At 33.7% G+C, this 18,646-nt stretch overlaps 1 protein-coding gene across 5 annotated transcripts in view; it reads right to left on the reverse strand.

The window, feature by feature from the left end:
• Nucleotides 1-18,646, reverse strand: part of LOC145280026 (CDC42 small effector protein 2-like) — a 260,837-nt gene that overhangs the window by 81,013 nt on the left and 161,178 nt on the right. The window contains exons 1-2 of one of the 5 annotated variants that reach the window (XM_080131686.1): nt 7,220-7,354; nt 4,048-4,202 (exon numbers count right to left, since the gene is read on the reverse strand). In XM_080131686.1, coding sequence (XP_079987812.1) covers nt 4,048-4,101 — 54 coding nt within the window. In that variant the 5' untranslated portion in view covers nt 4,102-4,202; nt 7,220-7,354. Of the gene's footprint in view, nt 1-4,047; nt 4,203-4,495; nt 5,428-6,842; nt 7,355-18,646 lie in introns of those variants that run through there. The other 4 variants (XM_080131682.1, XM_080131685.1, XM_080131684.1 and 1 more) reach the window with 4 other exon arrangements.

Below are 18,646 nucleotides of genomic sequence, written 5' to 3' on the forward strand. Positions count from 1 at the left end.
AAATGTAAATCCATATGCTTCAACGTTTGAGGGCACAGTTCAATGGATTGGACGACCCACGGTTATGGTCTTTGGTGTTCTTTCAAGTGAGAGCCATAGCATGCCACTTCAACATCTTCAAAGTCAGTTTGAAAGTCAACACCAAAGTGTACCTGGATGTGCTGAAGAGTGTGGTGATCCTCTGGTGCAATCTGATGGCCGCCGGCAGACCATGGGTGTGGCAGCAGGACTCCGTGCCAGCCCACAAGTCCAAAGAGACCCAGGTTTGGCTTCAGAAGGAGTGCTACAACTTTGTACCCTTCTCTCACTGGCTTCCAGGACTACTTCATTTGGTCATACATCGAGGACATCACCAACATGACCTCCCACAACACCAAAGCCAACCTGATCATTGCCAACTGCCAAGTTCCCAACAGCGCTTGTGGAAAAGTCCTGCTCCTAGTTCTGGACCCGTATCAAGGCAGTGATTGAGGCCGAAGGCGGCTACATTAAATAGATGTCAGCTCTGCTACATAATCAAGTTACCTGAATAGATTTTTTTTTTAATAAAAGTTGTAAAATAAAGCTGTAGAGTTGTTTTCTTTACAAAGATAATTTTATCGTTTCACCTTGCATTAATTAAATAAGTCCTTGCACAGGCACTTATGCAGTGAGTATCCATTGTCTCTCGAGACTGAAAGGAGGCTTTTATTTTCAATCTCATTGTAACAGAGGATTCAAAATTCAACTCTTTCAAAGTAACAATTTTAAGAAGCCACCATGCCAACAACGAAAATGACATTTATTATTATCATCTCTACTACTATATAAAAGGAATTTTGTCTGCGTGTCTGTTCTCTATGGACTCGAAAACGGCTGGGCCGATTTTTATGAAAATTTACATGAAGGTACTTTATATGCCTGGCAGTGTTCTTAGATAGACTTTGTATCAGAATGTCTTCGATAAGTATTGACAACCAAAAAAATCCGATGAAAGAAGGAACAGACGATTCAGACCACTTTACACAGCCTAGCATCACAAGTGCATTTGAGAAGTTTTATTACCGTACAAGCAGTAATGCCAGGCATATAACATTAACAGTAGGTTCTTTAATATGACAGAGGCGCATTCGAAATGAATGTTTCTGTTTGCAGCACAATTGAAGCATGATACTTGACTTTTACATTTTAAACTTTAATGTGATTTAGTCCACAATACATTGTAGTCTACATTGTAACGTACACTATAACGTATTGTGAACTAAGTCATTGCGGGATGGCATGTGAAGCTTCCTCCCGGTGCATGGACATTGGTCCCCAACTAAAGTAGTCAATCAATCGATTTGATTGAAAAATCGGTGATTTCATTGATTTCGATGGCAATAAAAATATGGGAGTGTGAAACATTTGTTGATCATCATTCAATCCCGGGCAACGTCGAGTCTCTCTGCTGGTATTATTATTTTTTTTATTTTCCGTCCTTATGCTGGGGTTAGACATTCCGTAATTCACTTCCAATTTCTGTCTATTAACATTTCCATTTGTGCTGACCCCAAGAGAAAAACAAATCCTATTCCCATTTTCTAAATCACATTTCATTTTAAAATATCTGTATTCTATGAATGTGTAATTTAAATTATAAATTTTGAATTGTATATGCATTAAAAGAGTTTTCAGGCACGAGGATAATTCCTTATGGCATACAAAAATCCAGAATTCAGCTGAGACAGTATTAGTCAAACACTTCTAACCTTTTGAGATCCGCAAGTCTCACTGGTCAGTTTTCACAGCAGTAAAGAAATATATTAATAGGAGTTTTGCTGGTAGATGAAACACCATTTTTTTTTTTTTTTTTTAGACTTAAGCATTTAAAATAATGCAGACAGAACAGGAAAATATTTACCATCAGGTTTGGTTTAAGCTAGATGCATTTGTGTTTGACAGGGATTTAAAAACATTTTTCAGGTGTTTTTGTAATCATTTTAAAGTTTGCCAACTGTCTGGAATATTAAGATCATCTGGGATTATAATAGCTCCAGACAAGGTGGAAAGCCACTTGATGTAAGGAGCTAACAAGAATGAAAGATGATTATTGTAAAGATAAGAGATGCATATTGAACTTAGACTTGAAAAGTCCAAGACTATAGATAGAAGGAAAACAGTGAGCAGGAAGAGAGTTCCACAACCTTGCACGCCTTGAAAAGAAGTTACTGAAATGGGAAGCTGTATTGTAATGATGTATTAAAACAGTGAATTGATGGAGACCACTAGACTAATAAGTCAAACGAGCTGGAACAAAGGAAGCGGGGAAAAGATCAGACAATTCTGAAAAACACATGCCATAATAGTATTTATAGAAAAGACTAAGACTAGCAACAGTGAAGAGAAAGCGGGAGGGGGGGATTAAATTACAGGTACGTTTCTGCAATTTATAAAGAAACTTCAAATCAGATTCACCAGCCCAAATATGACAACAGTACTCCAGACATGTATGATAGTAGATTTGTAGAGAATAGCCCCAGGTGTGAGAACGTGCTTAGAGCGATAGAGAGAACCGATTTTATGAGAAGCAAAAAGAGCAATGGATTTAATATATGAACTCCCAGAAAGATTTGATGAGGAAGAAATACCAAAAGCCAACATATCAAACTTTGATTCAGACCAACAAATTTTCATTTGTTATTGTTGTAACCATGTTATTGGCATTAGATATATGGCGAGATTTTAAAAGTTAGACCTAAATAGTTTTTAAGCTGACCTATCAAACTTTGATTCTGAGCAACGAGTTTTCAGTTGTAATTTTTGTACTACGAACGTCATGTTTATATAACTTATTACTATTTCGCCAAATGATTTTTATTAGTTCACACATAATCATTTACTTTGCCATAATTTATTTAAAACATTATGTAGTTCCATTCAAATAACTGAGAAAATGGAAACATTTTTCAATTAAAAAAAAAAATCGAAATCGTCATACTTTTTATTTAAAACTATAAAAACGGTTGTCTCCCTTACAACAAATCTTATTTCATTTTTTTTTCTTTTCTTTTTGTGTAAGTTTAAAAAATGTGCAAGCAAAAAAATAATTACTTAAAATGATTCTATGGCATCCCGGGCAACATCGGCTAGCCACAGCTAGTCTCTTGTATGAAGAAAAATTATGACTTGACAAATAAATCTCCACATTGGTTGGGATTATGATGTCAACGAGATATATACAGATTAGAGAGAGAGGATAATTGATTTTTTTTTTTTTAAGTTAATTTTACCTCATATTTCCTTCTGTAGAATTTTATTCTTTATTTCTTTCAGATTTAATTTGCATATTTATTTTTTGCTAATTTTTACTTGGATCAGTTTTTGTTTATTGCAGTAAGTTTGACCTTACTTGTGACAACAGAAGGAAATTAATTGGGTATTTTTCTACTTTCTTTCCACTTTAATACTTACCTTTAAATTGATGACGTCTGTTTTCGGATATGCTAAAAACAAATATCACACTCGAATTTGGGGCAAACAAGTAGTTTTCATTAATTTAACATTAAGACATTTATTTTCCAATGCAATCCATTCGGGTATGCTAAAAACAAATATCACACTCAAATTTGGGGCAAACAAGTAGTTTTCATTAAGTTAACATTAAGACATTTATTTTCCAATGCAATCCATTATGTTTTCACTGGTGGCCATGTTTTTTGCAACTGAAAAGTACTAATGAGCATGGGTGTTACAAAACACCTTCCCATGTTAAAAAATGTCCGTGGCGTTCGCCATTCTTAAGTAATACATTGGAAAAAAAAATTTTAATATACAGAAAACTACTCGTTTGCTCCAAATTTGAATGTGATATTCGTTTTCAGCATACCCGAAAACCTTTGGAAGTCGTCATTTTAAAGGCGAGTGTTAAGGTGGAAAGAGATTAAACATTTATCTTTAATTATTATGATAAAAATAAATTACTACTTCCCTGGGCAACGCTGAGTAGCCATGCTTGTATATTGGTAAACAATCGCATGAAAAAAAAAAAAAAAGAAAGAAAAAAGGTGCACGTCTGCGGATACTTACAGGTGGAGGCTGTTCTGTAAGGCAACACGTAAAACAAATGATGGCGTCTCCCATTTTTTGTTAATGTAACTTTTCCAAATAACTATCACAGATTATGCTTGTTGAATACTGCAGCGACCACCACAGACAACACCAGGATTGTTGATATCAGTTATCTGCAAGACAAATGAAATGCAAACAGTTTGTAATAATTCTCAGAATAATCAAAAAGATTTTCATCGAATTAATATGTTAAAACATGTCCGTACGTACATGGTGACCCTCCACCACCCTAAAAGATCGGGGCACTCGGTTACTGAAAATACAATGCGAAAGAAATAATTTGTAAACATTTCAATCCTCATTATAATAAATAAGGAGTAATAAAGAGTAATAAACAAGGAGTAATGAATAATAAATCATTTAACATTTCTACTCTATCATGAGGGAATTAAAACTATCTACTCACATGGATTAAATCAAAGGTTCAGTTCAAAACTTCATATAGGTTCCAGGGTTTGAAAATATGTACCTGAGGAAGGTTAGAATTAGATTAAGCGAAACGTTATGAAAACAACAACCAAGATGAGAATATGTCAAATTATCAAATATTATCTAAAACACTCCCAAGTCCAATAATTACAAATTCCAAGTTTCTCATCATTTGCCTTTCTCGCCATGTAACGTCAGTTTTTTTTTTTTTTTTTTTACATGGGTGTCACTACTTATCAAGGCCCAGAGGCCACTCGAGGATAAGGGTTAATAGTCATTGTGATTTTAGCATAGTAAACAGTGGGAATTTTGTAACTTGGATTACTTAGGGGGACGATTCAATTAGAACTTGTTCACATTGGACTTTTTCTTTCTTTTTTTTTTTTTTCATAGGTATCAACACATTATCAAGGCCAAGAGGCCACTCAAGGATAAGGGTTAAAGAGTGTACAGTAGAAATTGGACAATATAATAATCATTAGTAATGAAAATTTGGTAAATTTGATAACTTATATGGAACGGCTCATCAAGAACTTATTTACGTTAGACTTGAAGACAACCATATTGTAGTCAGCCGGAAAGCAGGAAAACGGAAGACAATCCCACAGGCGTGCAGTTCTAATAAAAAGCTTTGTTCATGGAATCTACGTTTAGGTTTAGGCACAGATAAAGAGTGGGGGGAATTATTGATAGTGTTTACAGCTAGACGAGTGTTTCTTGTGAAAGTTTTGCGAGGTTTACTTTAATGAAAGGTTTATTGTAAATGTCCTTGTAAAACGTCTTTCTAAACTTAATATCAATTCACTGTTAACAGATCTAAGCATTTTATTGATAATCGATGAACAAAGATTTCAGTACAAAAAATACTTTTCGATTTAAATTTTTATTTGTTTTATTGGTTTACGTTTTCCAAACAATCTAAGAATTTCAAAAATGCAGTCATTATTAGAAGCGGTTCTATACAAGTAGAGAATACACGTATTATAACTTATGTTTATTTATTCTAATAAAAAAAAATAACGTTGAAAACTAATTTGTTACTGAAAAAGAGTACATTTATTTTTAATGTCCTGAAAAATAATTTAAAGTGATACAATATTTAGCCTGACATAAGGGTTTTTTTTTAATTATAAAATCTATGATTAAATTTATTTTTGCAGATTAAAATATTCATATGAAAAATAAGATGCCAAAATAATTTAAAGTTAGGATTTATACCAAATTTTAAAGTTAAAATCTGACTCAATCATAGAAAAAAAAGTTTTATAGAAAAAAAACAAAAACAAAAAAAAACAAGTAATCTATCAAAATAATTTGCATCATATATATCTTTATATTTTATTTATAAATTAAAGTTGGAAATTCTTAAAGTTCATTTTATTTATACAGCCTCGCCTAGAAGCTTTAATCAATAGATAATTGGACTCAGAGAAAATGGGTAAAAAAAATCAGTTAAATAAACAATGAATACTTGTGAAAAAAAATGTTAAAATATTTTCTAAAACCAAATTCATGTTTAATTAAAATGGTCATAAGGACATTCTTTTATAAATATACATATAAAATTATATATTTAAAATTTTATATTACAATGAAGTAATTTTTATTTATTTAGTAACTTCTCCAAGAAAACTCATTGACAGAATGGATATCCTAGTTCATAAAGATCTTATAATATTATATATATATATATATATATATATATATATATATATATATATATATATATATATTATAATATTTTGGAACTTCAATCAATTCAACAGTTGCTTTGTTGTTATTGATCTGGAGTAAGGTTCTGTTTCGTCCGTCCACCTTCTCTCCGAGAACTAATTACTATTACTAATCGCCTGGAACGCCCCTCTCGGGGTTGCTCAGGCATTTTTTGTAAGTCAGAATGCATTTCACCTAGTGCGCTAGCTTTTCAAAACGCGACGTAACCTTGTGTCTAACGTACTGGAGAGAAGATAAATAACACTTCAAAATCCTAAAGCAAATTTTTTTTTTTTTTTTAAAGCATGAAGTGTATAGTAAATTTCTTTTGAAAAATCAATTTAGAAATTCTAAAGAAAATTTAAAAGAAAAAACAAAGTCTTTTTCAGTTCAAAAGAATCTGTCTCCCTCACCAAGAAATTAAGAGTGATTATGAGAAAGAGAGAAAAATATTCCCAGTATGAAAAATACTGATGTTAATGCTGTCATAACAAATTTGATTGAACAAATCTGTCATTATTATTATAGTTAAAATGCTTTATATATATATATATATATATTTTTTGTAAACTATGAGACAGTGACAGATTAATTAAAACATCTTAACTCACTTATCTTAATTGTCAAATACCCTTTCACAGTATGCGCCATTTGTTGATAGTTAGGACTTTTGTTTTGCTCGTTGGCTATGAAAAGTTTTTAGGTGATCTAGAAAACTGTTACACTCAAACATTTGTCAAACTTGCCATCATTACAAACTTGTCACGTCTTACAGATTTGCCCAATGTCAGTTTGTAGGGGTTTTTTTTTCTGTATAAAGGAATTCTATTAGCAAAATTGCTTTAGTAGCAAGTAGAGGACTCTAGTAGGACGACAAGGTGGATTACGTACTTCATACATGAAGAGTTTGCCTTCTGAAGAAGTCGACAGGATTTAAGTGTCACAAGTAGAATGCAACAGCAGTTTCTTTTTTCTTCTTTTTACTCACCATCAGCTGCTTTAAGGTTAAGGAGAATCTTATCAGCGTAGGTCAGATACTTTGGACAGAGAATGTCAAGTTATTTGTCCGGAAACCAAACATTTCAGAAAAATAACTGGCGCACGTATGGAAGCGGTACCCCCTCTGTATTTTTTTTTCAGCATATTATTATGAAATGGTCACTACTCTAACAGATTATATATATATATATAAAAAAAAAAAATACTTAACATTTTTAAGGCGTGCTCCGTTTTTAAAACAATGTTCAAGTAAATCGAGTCCCCATTTTAGAATCATCGACTTATTTCGGCTAAATTTCGCGAATTTAGCCATTTTTTTTTTGTCTTCAAAACTAGCTAAATTCACGAAATTTGGCCGAAATAATAGATGCTTCCAAAAAGAGGGATCGATTTACTGGAACATTGTTTTAGAAACGGAGCACCACTAATTTACCAGATTAGGAAAATAAATAAATGAAAATTAATTTAATATTTTTAAACGTTAAATTTATTTTTATTTATTTTCCTAATCTGGTAAATTAGTAGCCATTCAATAATAATCCGTTGAAAAATATTAAAAAAAAAAAAAAAGAAAAAAATTACAGAGGAGTGTACCGCTTCCATATGTGTGAGAAATAACTTTAAATAATCAACCAGACAAGGTTCAGGAATGCCAGTTATGCCAAAGTCACAATTTGTTTTTGGAAAAAACTAAAATCAGAAATTTCCTCATGTGACTACATGTTACAAAGATTAAAATCTAAACGCATTTCATTCTTCTCTGCAGATTGATTACAAAAAAGAATAGGAGGAAACAGTTTTTCAAGTGTTTGAATTTATGTCAGCCATCTTGATTGTTAGGTAATTATTGTCCGCACAAGTTTTTCATCACTTAGTATTTTTTTTTTTTAGACTTATCTACGATGCAAAACTTTATAGAATCCTAATTTGCTTGAAAGTTGTTTTTCTTCCTCTGTATTTCTTTTACATGTCCAACAATTAAAAATCAATTACACTAAAACTGAATTAATCAACGCTCATTTCACTAAGGCCTTTTTCTTTATATATATATATATATATATATATATATATATACTTACGCCTGCCAGTATCCTATACCTCTATAAGGCAACCATTCGCCCATGTATGGAGTACTGTTGTCACATCTGGGCTGGTGCATCTGCTGCTTGTCTCTCGCTCCTGGACAGGGTTCAAAAAAGAGTCGCCAACCTAATAGGTCCTGAACTGTCATCTAGGCTTCAACCTCTGTCCCATCGACGAGATGTTGCATCCCTCTGCCTGTTCTACAAGTACTTTAATGGTGAATGCTCTGACGAACTGCAATCACTTGTACCTCCCCGACGTAACTACCCCCCGACAAACCCGACAAGCTACTAAGTCTCATCCCTTTACAGTAGAGATCCCTAGGTGCAAGAAAGCCTTTTACTCCAATAGTTTCTTCCCCAGAACTGCGGGTCTTTGGAACTCCCTTCCGGGATTCTGCTGTCCCAACTGCAATGATATGCAGAAGTTTAAGTGTAATGTTAACAAACATCTTTCTACTCTTCTCCCCTCATAATGACCCCGCTAATTAATTCCCTAATAGTAGCCCCCTGCTTCAAAGTGGCACTGTGCCTTGTTTGGGGTGAAAATTGAATAAAAAAATTAAAAAAAAAAAAAAAAATACAGTAAAACTCCTTTAATTTGGACTTCCTCTCATTTGGACTTAATTACCTCAAGTTATTGTAAAAATCAGTATTCAGATCAAACTTTATAGAGATCTGTTTTTATGCTAATACAAAGTTCTTCCTGGTTTTGTTTTTAACTCTAAAACTTAAGCAATAGGGATTACAATGTCAATGTTCAAATACTTTTGACATTTTTTTTTCATGTTTAAATGCCAAATTTCCTTAACTACACAATACAGTTGACTGTGATAAATACTTATAATATTCAAGAGTACAGATTAAATGGAATACATCTTTTTATATTTACATAATTTGGTTGTTGTAGATTTTTAGATTTCACTTTTGGTAGTTTTCATTGATTTGGCATGATTATAAATTTGATACTATTTATAGAAATGATTTAAAGCAATTTTAATCATTAATTCTTTCACGCGATTTTCTCAAGTAGCCATTTTGTTTTTTGAAATCAGAAATAAAAACAAATGTTTCTATTCTAATCCCGCTGACTACAGCATCGTCGTCTTCAAGTTCAACGTAAACAAATTCTTATTGAACCGTCCTTGTAAATCTGATTACACCAAATTTTCACTACAAACGATTATTACGCAACTGCCCCAATGGCTACAATACACATTCTTATCCTCGGGTAGCCTCCAGATCTTGATGTGGTAACCCCTTTGTAAAAAAAAAAAAAAAAAAAAAAAAAGAAAAAAAAAAAAAGAAAAACGAAAAAGGCTATTTTAACCCTTGCAGCGAAAAGTTGCACTTTTATTTGAGAGTTTGTGTTGCGCAGGCAGCAGAGTCACTCCTAATTATCATGTCAGTCAAGAGGAAAATACTTGTGTTCAAACTCAGGCATTTCCCTCCCCGACAACAACTCTCCTACTACTACTCTTTTCAACTTGTAACTCCTTATTAACAGAAGATGTGAAGTGAAAACTGATGCTTGTGGGTTTTTTAATGCTATTATTAACTTTGCTGAAACAAAGGTTTTATTTATTCTGTATTCATTTTGGAAATATATAAAAGTTTCATCAAATCTATTCAGTTTGATGCTATTCTTTGTCTTCTTCATCTATTCAGTTTGATCTCTTCTTCGTGTAAAGCTCTGTCTACAGTTCTCTGATTTGATAGAACCGATTATGGAGTAGGCCATTTTACATTTTGTTTATATATATATATATATATATATATATATGCACACACACAAAAGTAAATATATATTGTTTTTTTTCTCTTAAAAATATCGAATGGCGATCTTAGGATATACAGGATGTCTCAGTATAAACGTTGCTGATAATTTATGAACAAGACAAGAAATACAAGAAAACTTTGAATTTCAAGTTGAAATAAGTTAAAATGAGTGTTAATTCAATATTTCTTATAAAATTTTCATTCTACAAGACATGTTCTAAAAGTATGCCTCCACGTTGATGCCATACTGCTTATTTATTGACCGGCACAACATCATTCTCAAACCAAAACGGCCCGATTATGTCACGTGGTGCACTTCAGAGTGCAGTGACCTCTAAAGGACTTCACCTGTGCTTGAGATCTCCAGAACACATGGTTCATGCTGTTAAAGTGGCCTGATAGAGAGAAGTGACCTTCATCAAACGACACCTCTTTAAAGATTAATAGTTTCACCAATATTAAACGATAGTGCCACCTCATTTTAAAATGTTATTCTATCAACCCTACAGAGTACAGAAAATATCAATATTGACAGATATTAAAATGGGGTAAAATTTTACTGATTTTTTTTTTATTGAATTCCTGGCAAAAGTACATTAAGAATGGTGGTAACGGAGCAAAAAAAAAAAAAAAAAAAAAAAAAAAAAAAAAAGAAGGCTGCTACCACTTCCGTCTTTGTGGCTTTTCAGCTTTTTTAAATTAAAGAATAGGAGGCTTTACTTTTGAAACAACCCTCATATTACAAAGAAAATTCTGTTCAACTAAATTTTCAATAATTATATAAAAATAATTATTTTAGATTTAATTCTAATTACGTAACAGAACCACTAATGCTGTTAGCAGCAGCTGTATGACAGCTAACATATGCAAATGAACGAGCCAGCTGTGTAAAGTGACGTCACGGCAAAGACAAAAGGACACGCATGGACGGAGAAGGGGGGGGGGACTAAACACGTGTTTGAAATATGCGGGTGACGTCACAGCAGAGACGCAAAGACACGTGGGGCCAGAGAAACGAGGGAAAAAAGCATGTGTTCTAGACATGGCCGGAAAATGACAGTGAGCGAACCACGTGGGTGACGAGTGTCTTCAAAGGACATGGCAGACTAATAAAAAGAAATGAACTGTTTAAAACAAGATGCTATGCGTTGTTTGGAAATACTAAGAATGCCTTTTGTTAAATTGTCAAAAAAAAAAAATGTTGAGTCGAATTTCTTTATTTTTTTTTATTCTGTTTCTTTGTGAGACTTTCATCTACGACGTGTTGGGTTCATTAAAATATAATTGAAGATTATTCTGAACCATTAGAAAAAGGTCTTTCAACGTTATAATTATAATGGCGAACGAATTCAACTCACAATTAACAATCCGACGGAACTGTTACTTTATGTATGTTCTCAAAAATTAGTCTAATATGCAGAAAATAACTTTTTCAGTATTAACGCATCTATATATTTTTTTTTTATTCACTAAAAAAAAAAAAATAAGGAATAGAAATTACCGGTAGCCAACAGACACTAGTTATGTGAATCTGATTTAGAAATATTTTGAAAATTTAAACAAACATTTAAAAGTAATTAAATGTCATTAATAAGAATGGTTACTTTTGAAAGATCGTTTTCAAGATAAATAAAATAAATACGCACAACACTGATATTTAATTACCAAACATTGATTATAATTAGTTCGTTTAGCAATCATTGCGTTTAAGAATTCTCCATGAACTTCTATTATTGTCATGATTTCTATTTCATGCAAAGGAATGTATAAACAAAACAGATTAATGATCACGGCAAATGATAGTTAAAGTTCTAAGACATTTTTAACAGCTTACAGGGTGAAACAATAAAATTGTCGCCCTAGAAAAGACGGCATGATTTCATTTCCATTTTATGAAAACAGTTTTATTTTTGTTGTTGCAGATCATCTATTAGTTGGCCAGTTGTATACAAATCCTAAGAGTGATAGGAGCCTTCTATCATGTCTGAAAGCAACACAATGTTCAACAAGCGACATCGGAGATGTGCCACTGTATAACTCATGCTCTCTACCGATCCAAGTTATGACGACAGGACCATTGCCAGCACCCTCAAAATGCAAATCCGGTGTTTGAAATACGTGGGTGACGTCACAGCAGAGGCGCAAAGACACGTGGGGCCAGAGAAACGAGGGAAAAAAGCATGTGTTCTAGACATGGCCGGAAAATGACAGTGAGCGAACCACGTGGGTGACGAGTGTCTTCAAAGGACATGGCAGACTGATAAAAAGAAATGAACTGTTTAAAACAAGATGCTATGCGTTGTTTGGAAATACTAAGAATGCCTTTTGTTAAATTGTTAAAAAAAATGCTGAGTCGAATTTCTTTACTTTTTTATTCTGTTTCTTTGTGAGACTTTCATCTACGACGTGTTGGGTTCATTAAAATATAATCGAAGATTATTCTGAACCATTAGAAAAAGGTCTTTCAACGTTATAATTATAATGGCGAACGAATTCAACTCACAATTAACAATCCGACGGAACTGTTACTTTATGTATGTTCTCAAAAATTAGTCTAATATGCAGAAAATAACTTTTTCAGTATTAACGCATCTATATATTTTTTTTTATTCACTTAAAAAAAAAAAATAAGGAATAGAAATTACCGGTAGCCAACAGACACTAGTTATGTGAATCTGATTTAGAAATATTTTGAAAATTTAAACAAACATTTAAAAGTAATTAAATGTCATTAATAAGAATGGTTACTTTTGAAAGATCGTTTTCAAGATAAAACAAATACACACAAAACTGATATTTAATTACCAAACATTGATTATAATTAGTTCGTTTAGCAATCATTGCGTTTAAGAATTCTCCATGAACTTCTATTATTGTCATGATTTCTATTTCATGCAAAGGAATGTATAAACAAAACAGATTAATGATCACGGCAAATGATAGTTAAAGTTCTAAGACATTTTTAACAGCTTACAGGGTGGAACAATAAAATTGTCGCCCTAGAAAAGACGACATGATTTCATTTCCATTTGATGAAAACAGTTTTATTTTTGTTGTTGCAGACCATCTATTAGTTGGCCAGTTGTGTACAAATCCCAAGAGTGATAGGAGCCTTCTATCATGTCTGAAAGCAACACAATGTTCAACAAGCGACATCGGAGATGTGCCACTGTATAACTCATGCTCTCTACCGATCCAAGTTATGACGACAGGACCATTGCCAGTACCCTCAAAATGCAAATCCGGCCACGGTTATGGTCTTTGGTGCGGTTTCAAGTGAGAGTTACATCATGCCACCTCACATCTTTGAAGTCGGCTTGAAAGTCAACACCAAAGTGTACCTGGATGTGCTGAAAAGTATGGCGATTCCCTGGTGCAATCAGGTGGCCGCTGGCAGACTCTGGGTGTGGCAACAGGACTCGGTGCCGGCCCAAAAGTCCAAAGAGACCCAGGCTTGGCTTCAGAAGGAGTGCTACGACTTTGTGCCCTTCTCTCACTATCCCCCACCTCCCCCGATTTGAATCTCTTGGATTACTTCATTTGATATGTTGAGAACATCACCAACATGACCTCCCATAAAACCAAAGCCAACTCGATCACTGCCACCCGCCAAATATTTGTTGGCTCCTGCCAGCACTTGTAGTAAAAGCATGCTTCCAGTTCTGGACTTGTATCGAGACGGTGATTGAGGCTGAAGGTGGCTACATTGAATAGATGTCAATCAAGTTACCTGAATTGAAAAGTAGAAGAATACTAACTTGAAATAGACAAATTACACTTCATCTTTTCTCTTTTTGGCCAGGGAAGTAAAAAAAAAAAAAATCCATCTAGAGAATTTTTCTTTTCTAGACTGACACTTTTGGAGGAGCTGGATTTTTCTCCACACAAAAAACCGACACCGAGTCTAACTAACCTCGTGGGGGAGACGAGTAAATGTAAACTTAAAATTGACAAAACGACATAAACCGCAATAGATTGAAAAAGGAAAACAAGACAAAATTATGGTAAAAATGGAAAACCGTAAGTTTGGGTGGAGTTTTGGGTTCAGAAGATGGATCTTAACAAACGGAAGTAACGAAAGCACATAATTTCCGGAAAAACGGATTTCTTTCAAAAGAAACATTCAAGTGAGCAGACATTTAAAATTCACCGTCCTTCATCATCCAATGAAGGTAGGGGGCGGGTACCAGAGTTTAACTAAATGGAGTGCAGTCCAAGTCGTCTATCTCTTTCTGATATGGCAGTCACCGATATTTTTTAATATATATATACAGGCTCCTTCAGTCTTTAACAGACTAATGGATACCCACGAAGGGGTCCCTGCGCGTGAAATTTTTGTAGCAGGAGGTGCACAATCTCTAACCACACCTCTCCTGAGTCGGCATTGTTAAGTACCAGTGGCAAGTGAAGTGTGTGTACAAGACGACTGGACACAAATGCTGAGATAAGCGGAGAGAACATAATGTGATTATGCCGTATATATATATATCATAAAAGGCAAAATGGGCACATGCGTACTTCAGAGATATTATAATCTCCGATTTGTGAATGGACATCGTCTATCTTTTATTTGATAGAGTTTTAAAAAATTGCCCTGTTTCCAGTGTTTGCTTTTCTCGTGTAAATAGAGCGAAACTTATCGAAGCATACGCATCTGCCTGGCCTTCTGGGCCGAGATGTCTTGAAGGCAATTAGCTTGATCAATATGGGGGGAAACCCTTCATATCAGACAATTGCTATTCATTTGGACACTGCCAGAGTTCCCTCTTTTTGGGAAAAAATACAGCAGGAAGCTGAAAAGCTTACCTGGCCTCCAGCCAGATTTACTCATTCATTTCGCTATCTGCTATGGCGTAATGGTTGACATCGCTAAATTTGAATGCTTTACACTTCCACTCGCATCATGGAATAGCGGTAAGATGTCAGGTTTTCTTTCACTTTCTTTTCCGCCTTTGCGTTGTGGGATCGAGCCTGCCTGCCTGCTACCACTTTTTTTTTTTTTTTTATACCTACAAACACCCGGGCAACGCCGGGTACCCAGACTAGTATATATGAAAATAAAAGAATAAAAAATCCGATGATATGAATATCTGGCACTAACTGGAAGCTAGAGGGATATACTTCACATTTGAAAACGGTCGTTTAAATAAAACCCACTGAACAGACGAATTTTCGAGCATTTTGTTTCTTCCTTTCTATTTTAAATTTATATATGGTTTCTTGTAATTGTCCACTGACTAATAATAAATCTTCCATCTGAATTACTCCTCTTTGTTTGAGTGAAACTGTTAGGATGATAAAGCTGACCTTTGTTATCTGTCAGCTAGTATAATAATTTATGCCCGTTGCAGAGATTGACAGTGAAAAAATTATTTAAAAAAAAACAAAAAAAAACAGTTCAATTATAATGGACTAGTAAGGTCAAATTTAAAGTTTCTTAAAACAATTCAACAAACTACAAAATAAAGCCACAACAGAGGCATGTAAAGAATGCGGACAAAGTATACATAAGACAGACGACATCTGGTTCTCTCAAAAAGTGTGTATACGAGCAATGTTAAAATATGGTGAGACTAAACGCATTAAAGATAAGTGCCATACAGGCATTTGATATCAGCTTATATAAACGATTGTTTTATGGTGAACAGGCTGTAAAGAAGCAAATATGAAGTAAGACAAAGAAAAGGTTCAAGGATTCATTAAAAAGATAACGGAAGTGTCGGGAGATTTAAAACAAATCACTGAAATCAATTTCCATAAATTAGAGGGTGGTTTGGAAAACCTATATATGGAATGGAGTGAATAACAAAACAGGAGGGGAAAAAGGGAAAAAAAGGGGGAAAAAAAAGGGGGGGAAAGGGGGGAAGGGGGAAATGGGGGTGAAGGGGGAGAAAAGGGGGAGGGGGGAGAAAAGGGAAAAAGGGGAGAAAAGAGAAAAAAAGGGGAGAAAAGAGAAAAAAAGGGGAGAAAAGAGAAAAAAAGGGGAGAAAAGAGAAAAAAAGGGGAGAAAAGAGAAAAAAAGGGGAGAAAAGAGAAAGAAGGGGAGAAAAGATAAAAAAAGGGGAGTAAAGAGAAAAAAGGGGAGTAAAGAGAAAAAAGGGGAGAAAAGAGAAAAAAGGGGAGAAAAGAGAAAAAAGGGGAGAAAAGAGAAAAAAGGGGGAGGAGAAAAGAGGAAACGGATAAAAAAGTGAAATATAACAAATTGAAAAGGAAAACACAAACGAATGAACTTATCAATTCTAAGGAATTTATATAGCAATAAATCTCAACCAAGCAACAGTTTTAGAGTCAAATTTGCATCTATTAAATCGGATAAACGATGGAAATGTGTTTAGCAAATCTCATTAGATAAAATTGCTAACATTTTGGATAAGGACAACAAATTAAGACAATTATGAAATATCTATGAATGGAAATCAACAAGGATCTTAGACAGCGGAATTTTAATGGAATCGATCCTCAAGACTGCTAAGCATGAAGACTGAAATTGCAGGCTGCTAGAAAATGTCAGACCCCTAACATAAGATAAGATGGCAATAAAAAGATAAAATGGATGATATGATACCATGGAAACTGAAACTCGAGGTGGTTTAAGGGAAAATTGTTATTTGAGCATACTCCTAGACCCTAAGCGCTGAAAAGTTTTTTCACCCGGAGAAAAATAATGTTGCCGTTTTTAGAGAATGGTGGAGAGACCCCATAGTTACTTCATTAGCAGATACACAAAACAGACTTAGGGCTCTGTATGTTAGCTGGGTTACTTTTGGCTTCAAAACTTCAAAGATTATAACGATCATATATGAATCGTTTATTCTAATTGCACGAATAATATCATTCGCACATTTTTTTTTTTTTTTTTTTTTTTTGCTGAGAAATGACTGTATGGAAAGATTTAAAAAAATTCTTTGTACATTCAGAAATTCCCTGGATTGTGTTTATAAATAAAGAAAATATCTTGAACCACATTTGTTTATTTTTTTCATTTTACAGAGAGAAAATTCATTACTTTGGAAGTCAGAGTCAAACCGTTTTAAATTTAAGAATTTTACATAAGAGTCTACTGTTTAAACTACTGAAGCCAGTTTCGTTTCTTATCAGTTTTTGTAAAAAATGATAGTCTTTACATTCATTAAAAAGTTGAATTCATAGAACTTTGAAAAATGTGTCCATCACTTTAAAATCAAAAACGTCTTAAATAATGATATATATATATATACACATTATATAAATTCCAGGTTAATATTTTCTAGAGGTGAAGCAACCAATAAATTTTAACGAGGTTCATACAAGAGTGCTCAATGCCAAAGTAGAGCAAGATATGCTTTTTATTTGCTTTACATGAGCATGTTTCGGTAGGTAGTTACAAGTAACTAGAAACATCTTCAGGCGATATTGCTTACACAAAAGTAGAATCCGTAACTCTACTTTTATATAAGTAGTATCGCCTGAAGATGCCTAGTTAGATGTAACTTGCTGACTGAAACATGCTCATGAATGTGTAGCGACATAAATGCTTATGTAAAAAAAATAAAAAGTATATATTATTACTAGTAGGACGATCAGATTTTAAGGCAGACCTTTCAAAATTTCAGAAGGTCGAATCGGAATCAAAAGTTTGGTATACAGATTCCGTAGTCCTAGTTGTACAAATGTTTTGTACAAAAACGCATATACCTTACAATTCACGGATGATATTCCAAGTGTACAATATAATCTTGTAGCTTGGCATTTTCAGTGTCAATGCGAGAGATGTATCATGCAGCGGGTGGGGGGGGGGTTATAATATTACCTGTCTAATTGGATCTGCAGACACAAATTTGTAAATCCGGGCATTTGTAAGCTAGTGAACAAGCCATTGGAAAACACTCAAGTAATACGGGTTGTTCTGAACAGATTTTTTCCTACACATAGCTTAGTCTTAGAACTATGCCAATATTTAGAAGCCGTCTCTCTTGATATGCAGCAATCGACCTTGTGCAGAGGTATTTTTCTTACAACTATAAACTGTATATGATTTCAGTAAACTATTTTTTTTAAATCGGTTATTCATTATTTTATCTTCTTTCCTCTTTACCTTCATCCTCCCAGTTTTGCTGGAGATTAGGTATCTGCCAAAAAAGTGAATATCTTTTTATTATTATTAAAGCAATCCTGTTTATCATTCTATATATCCTCTATTTAATAAAGTCCAATGTGTATGTGCGCGTGTATATGCATGTAGACGTACTTCCTTCCAATCACAAAAGTAAAAACATGTCGAGCAAAAACCACTTCAAGCGTTTAGGCAAAAGGAAAAACAAATAGCAAGTCAGACCCCCCACACACAACTTGCCTAACCTCTCTGAAAAATAGACAAAAAAAAAAAAAAAAAAAAAAAAAGAGCACTTTTGACTGTTGATATTATTCATGCAAACATATACTCTTGCTTATAATAGCACAGTGGATAAACGCTCAGATCGGGTTTCAATCACAGCCTGAATCATTTATATCTAACCACACTGAAGAAAGAGTTGTCATACTGCAAACAGTGTCTGTATATGCAATCTACAATTTGA

Source organism: Euprymna scolopes, chromosome 7, assembly GCF_053919585.1.
Source record: "Euprymna scolopes isolate OS-2025 chromosome 7, ASM5391958v1, whole genome shotgun sequence".
In the NCBI taxonomy this organism is placed as follows: domain Eukaryota; kingdom Metazoa; phylum Mollusca; class Cephalopoda; order Sepiida; family Sepiolidae; genus Euprymna; species Euprymna scolopes.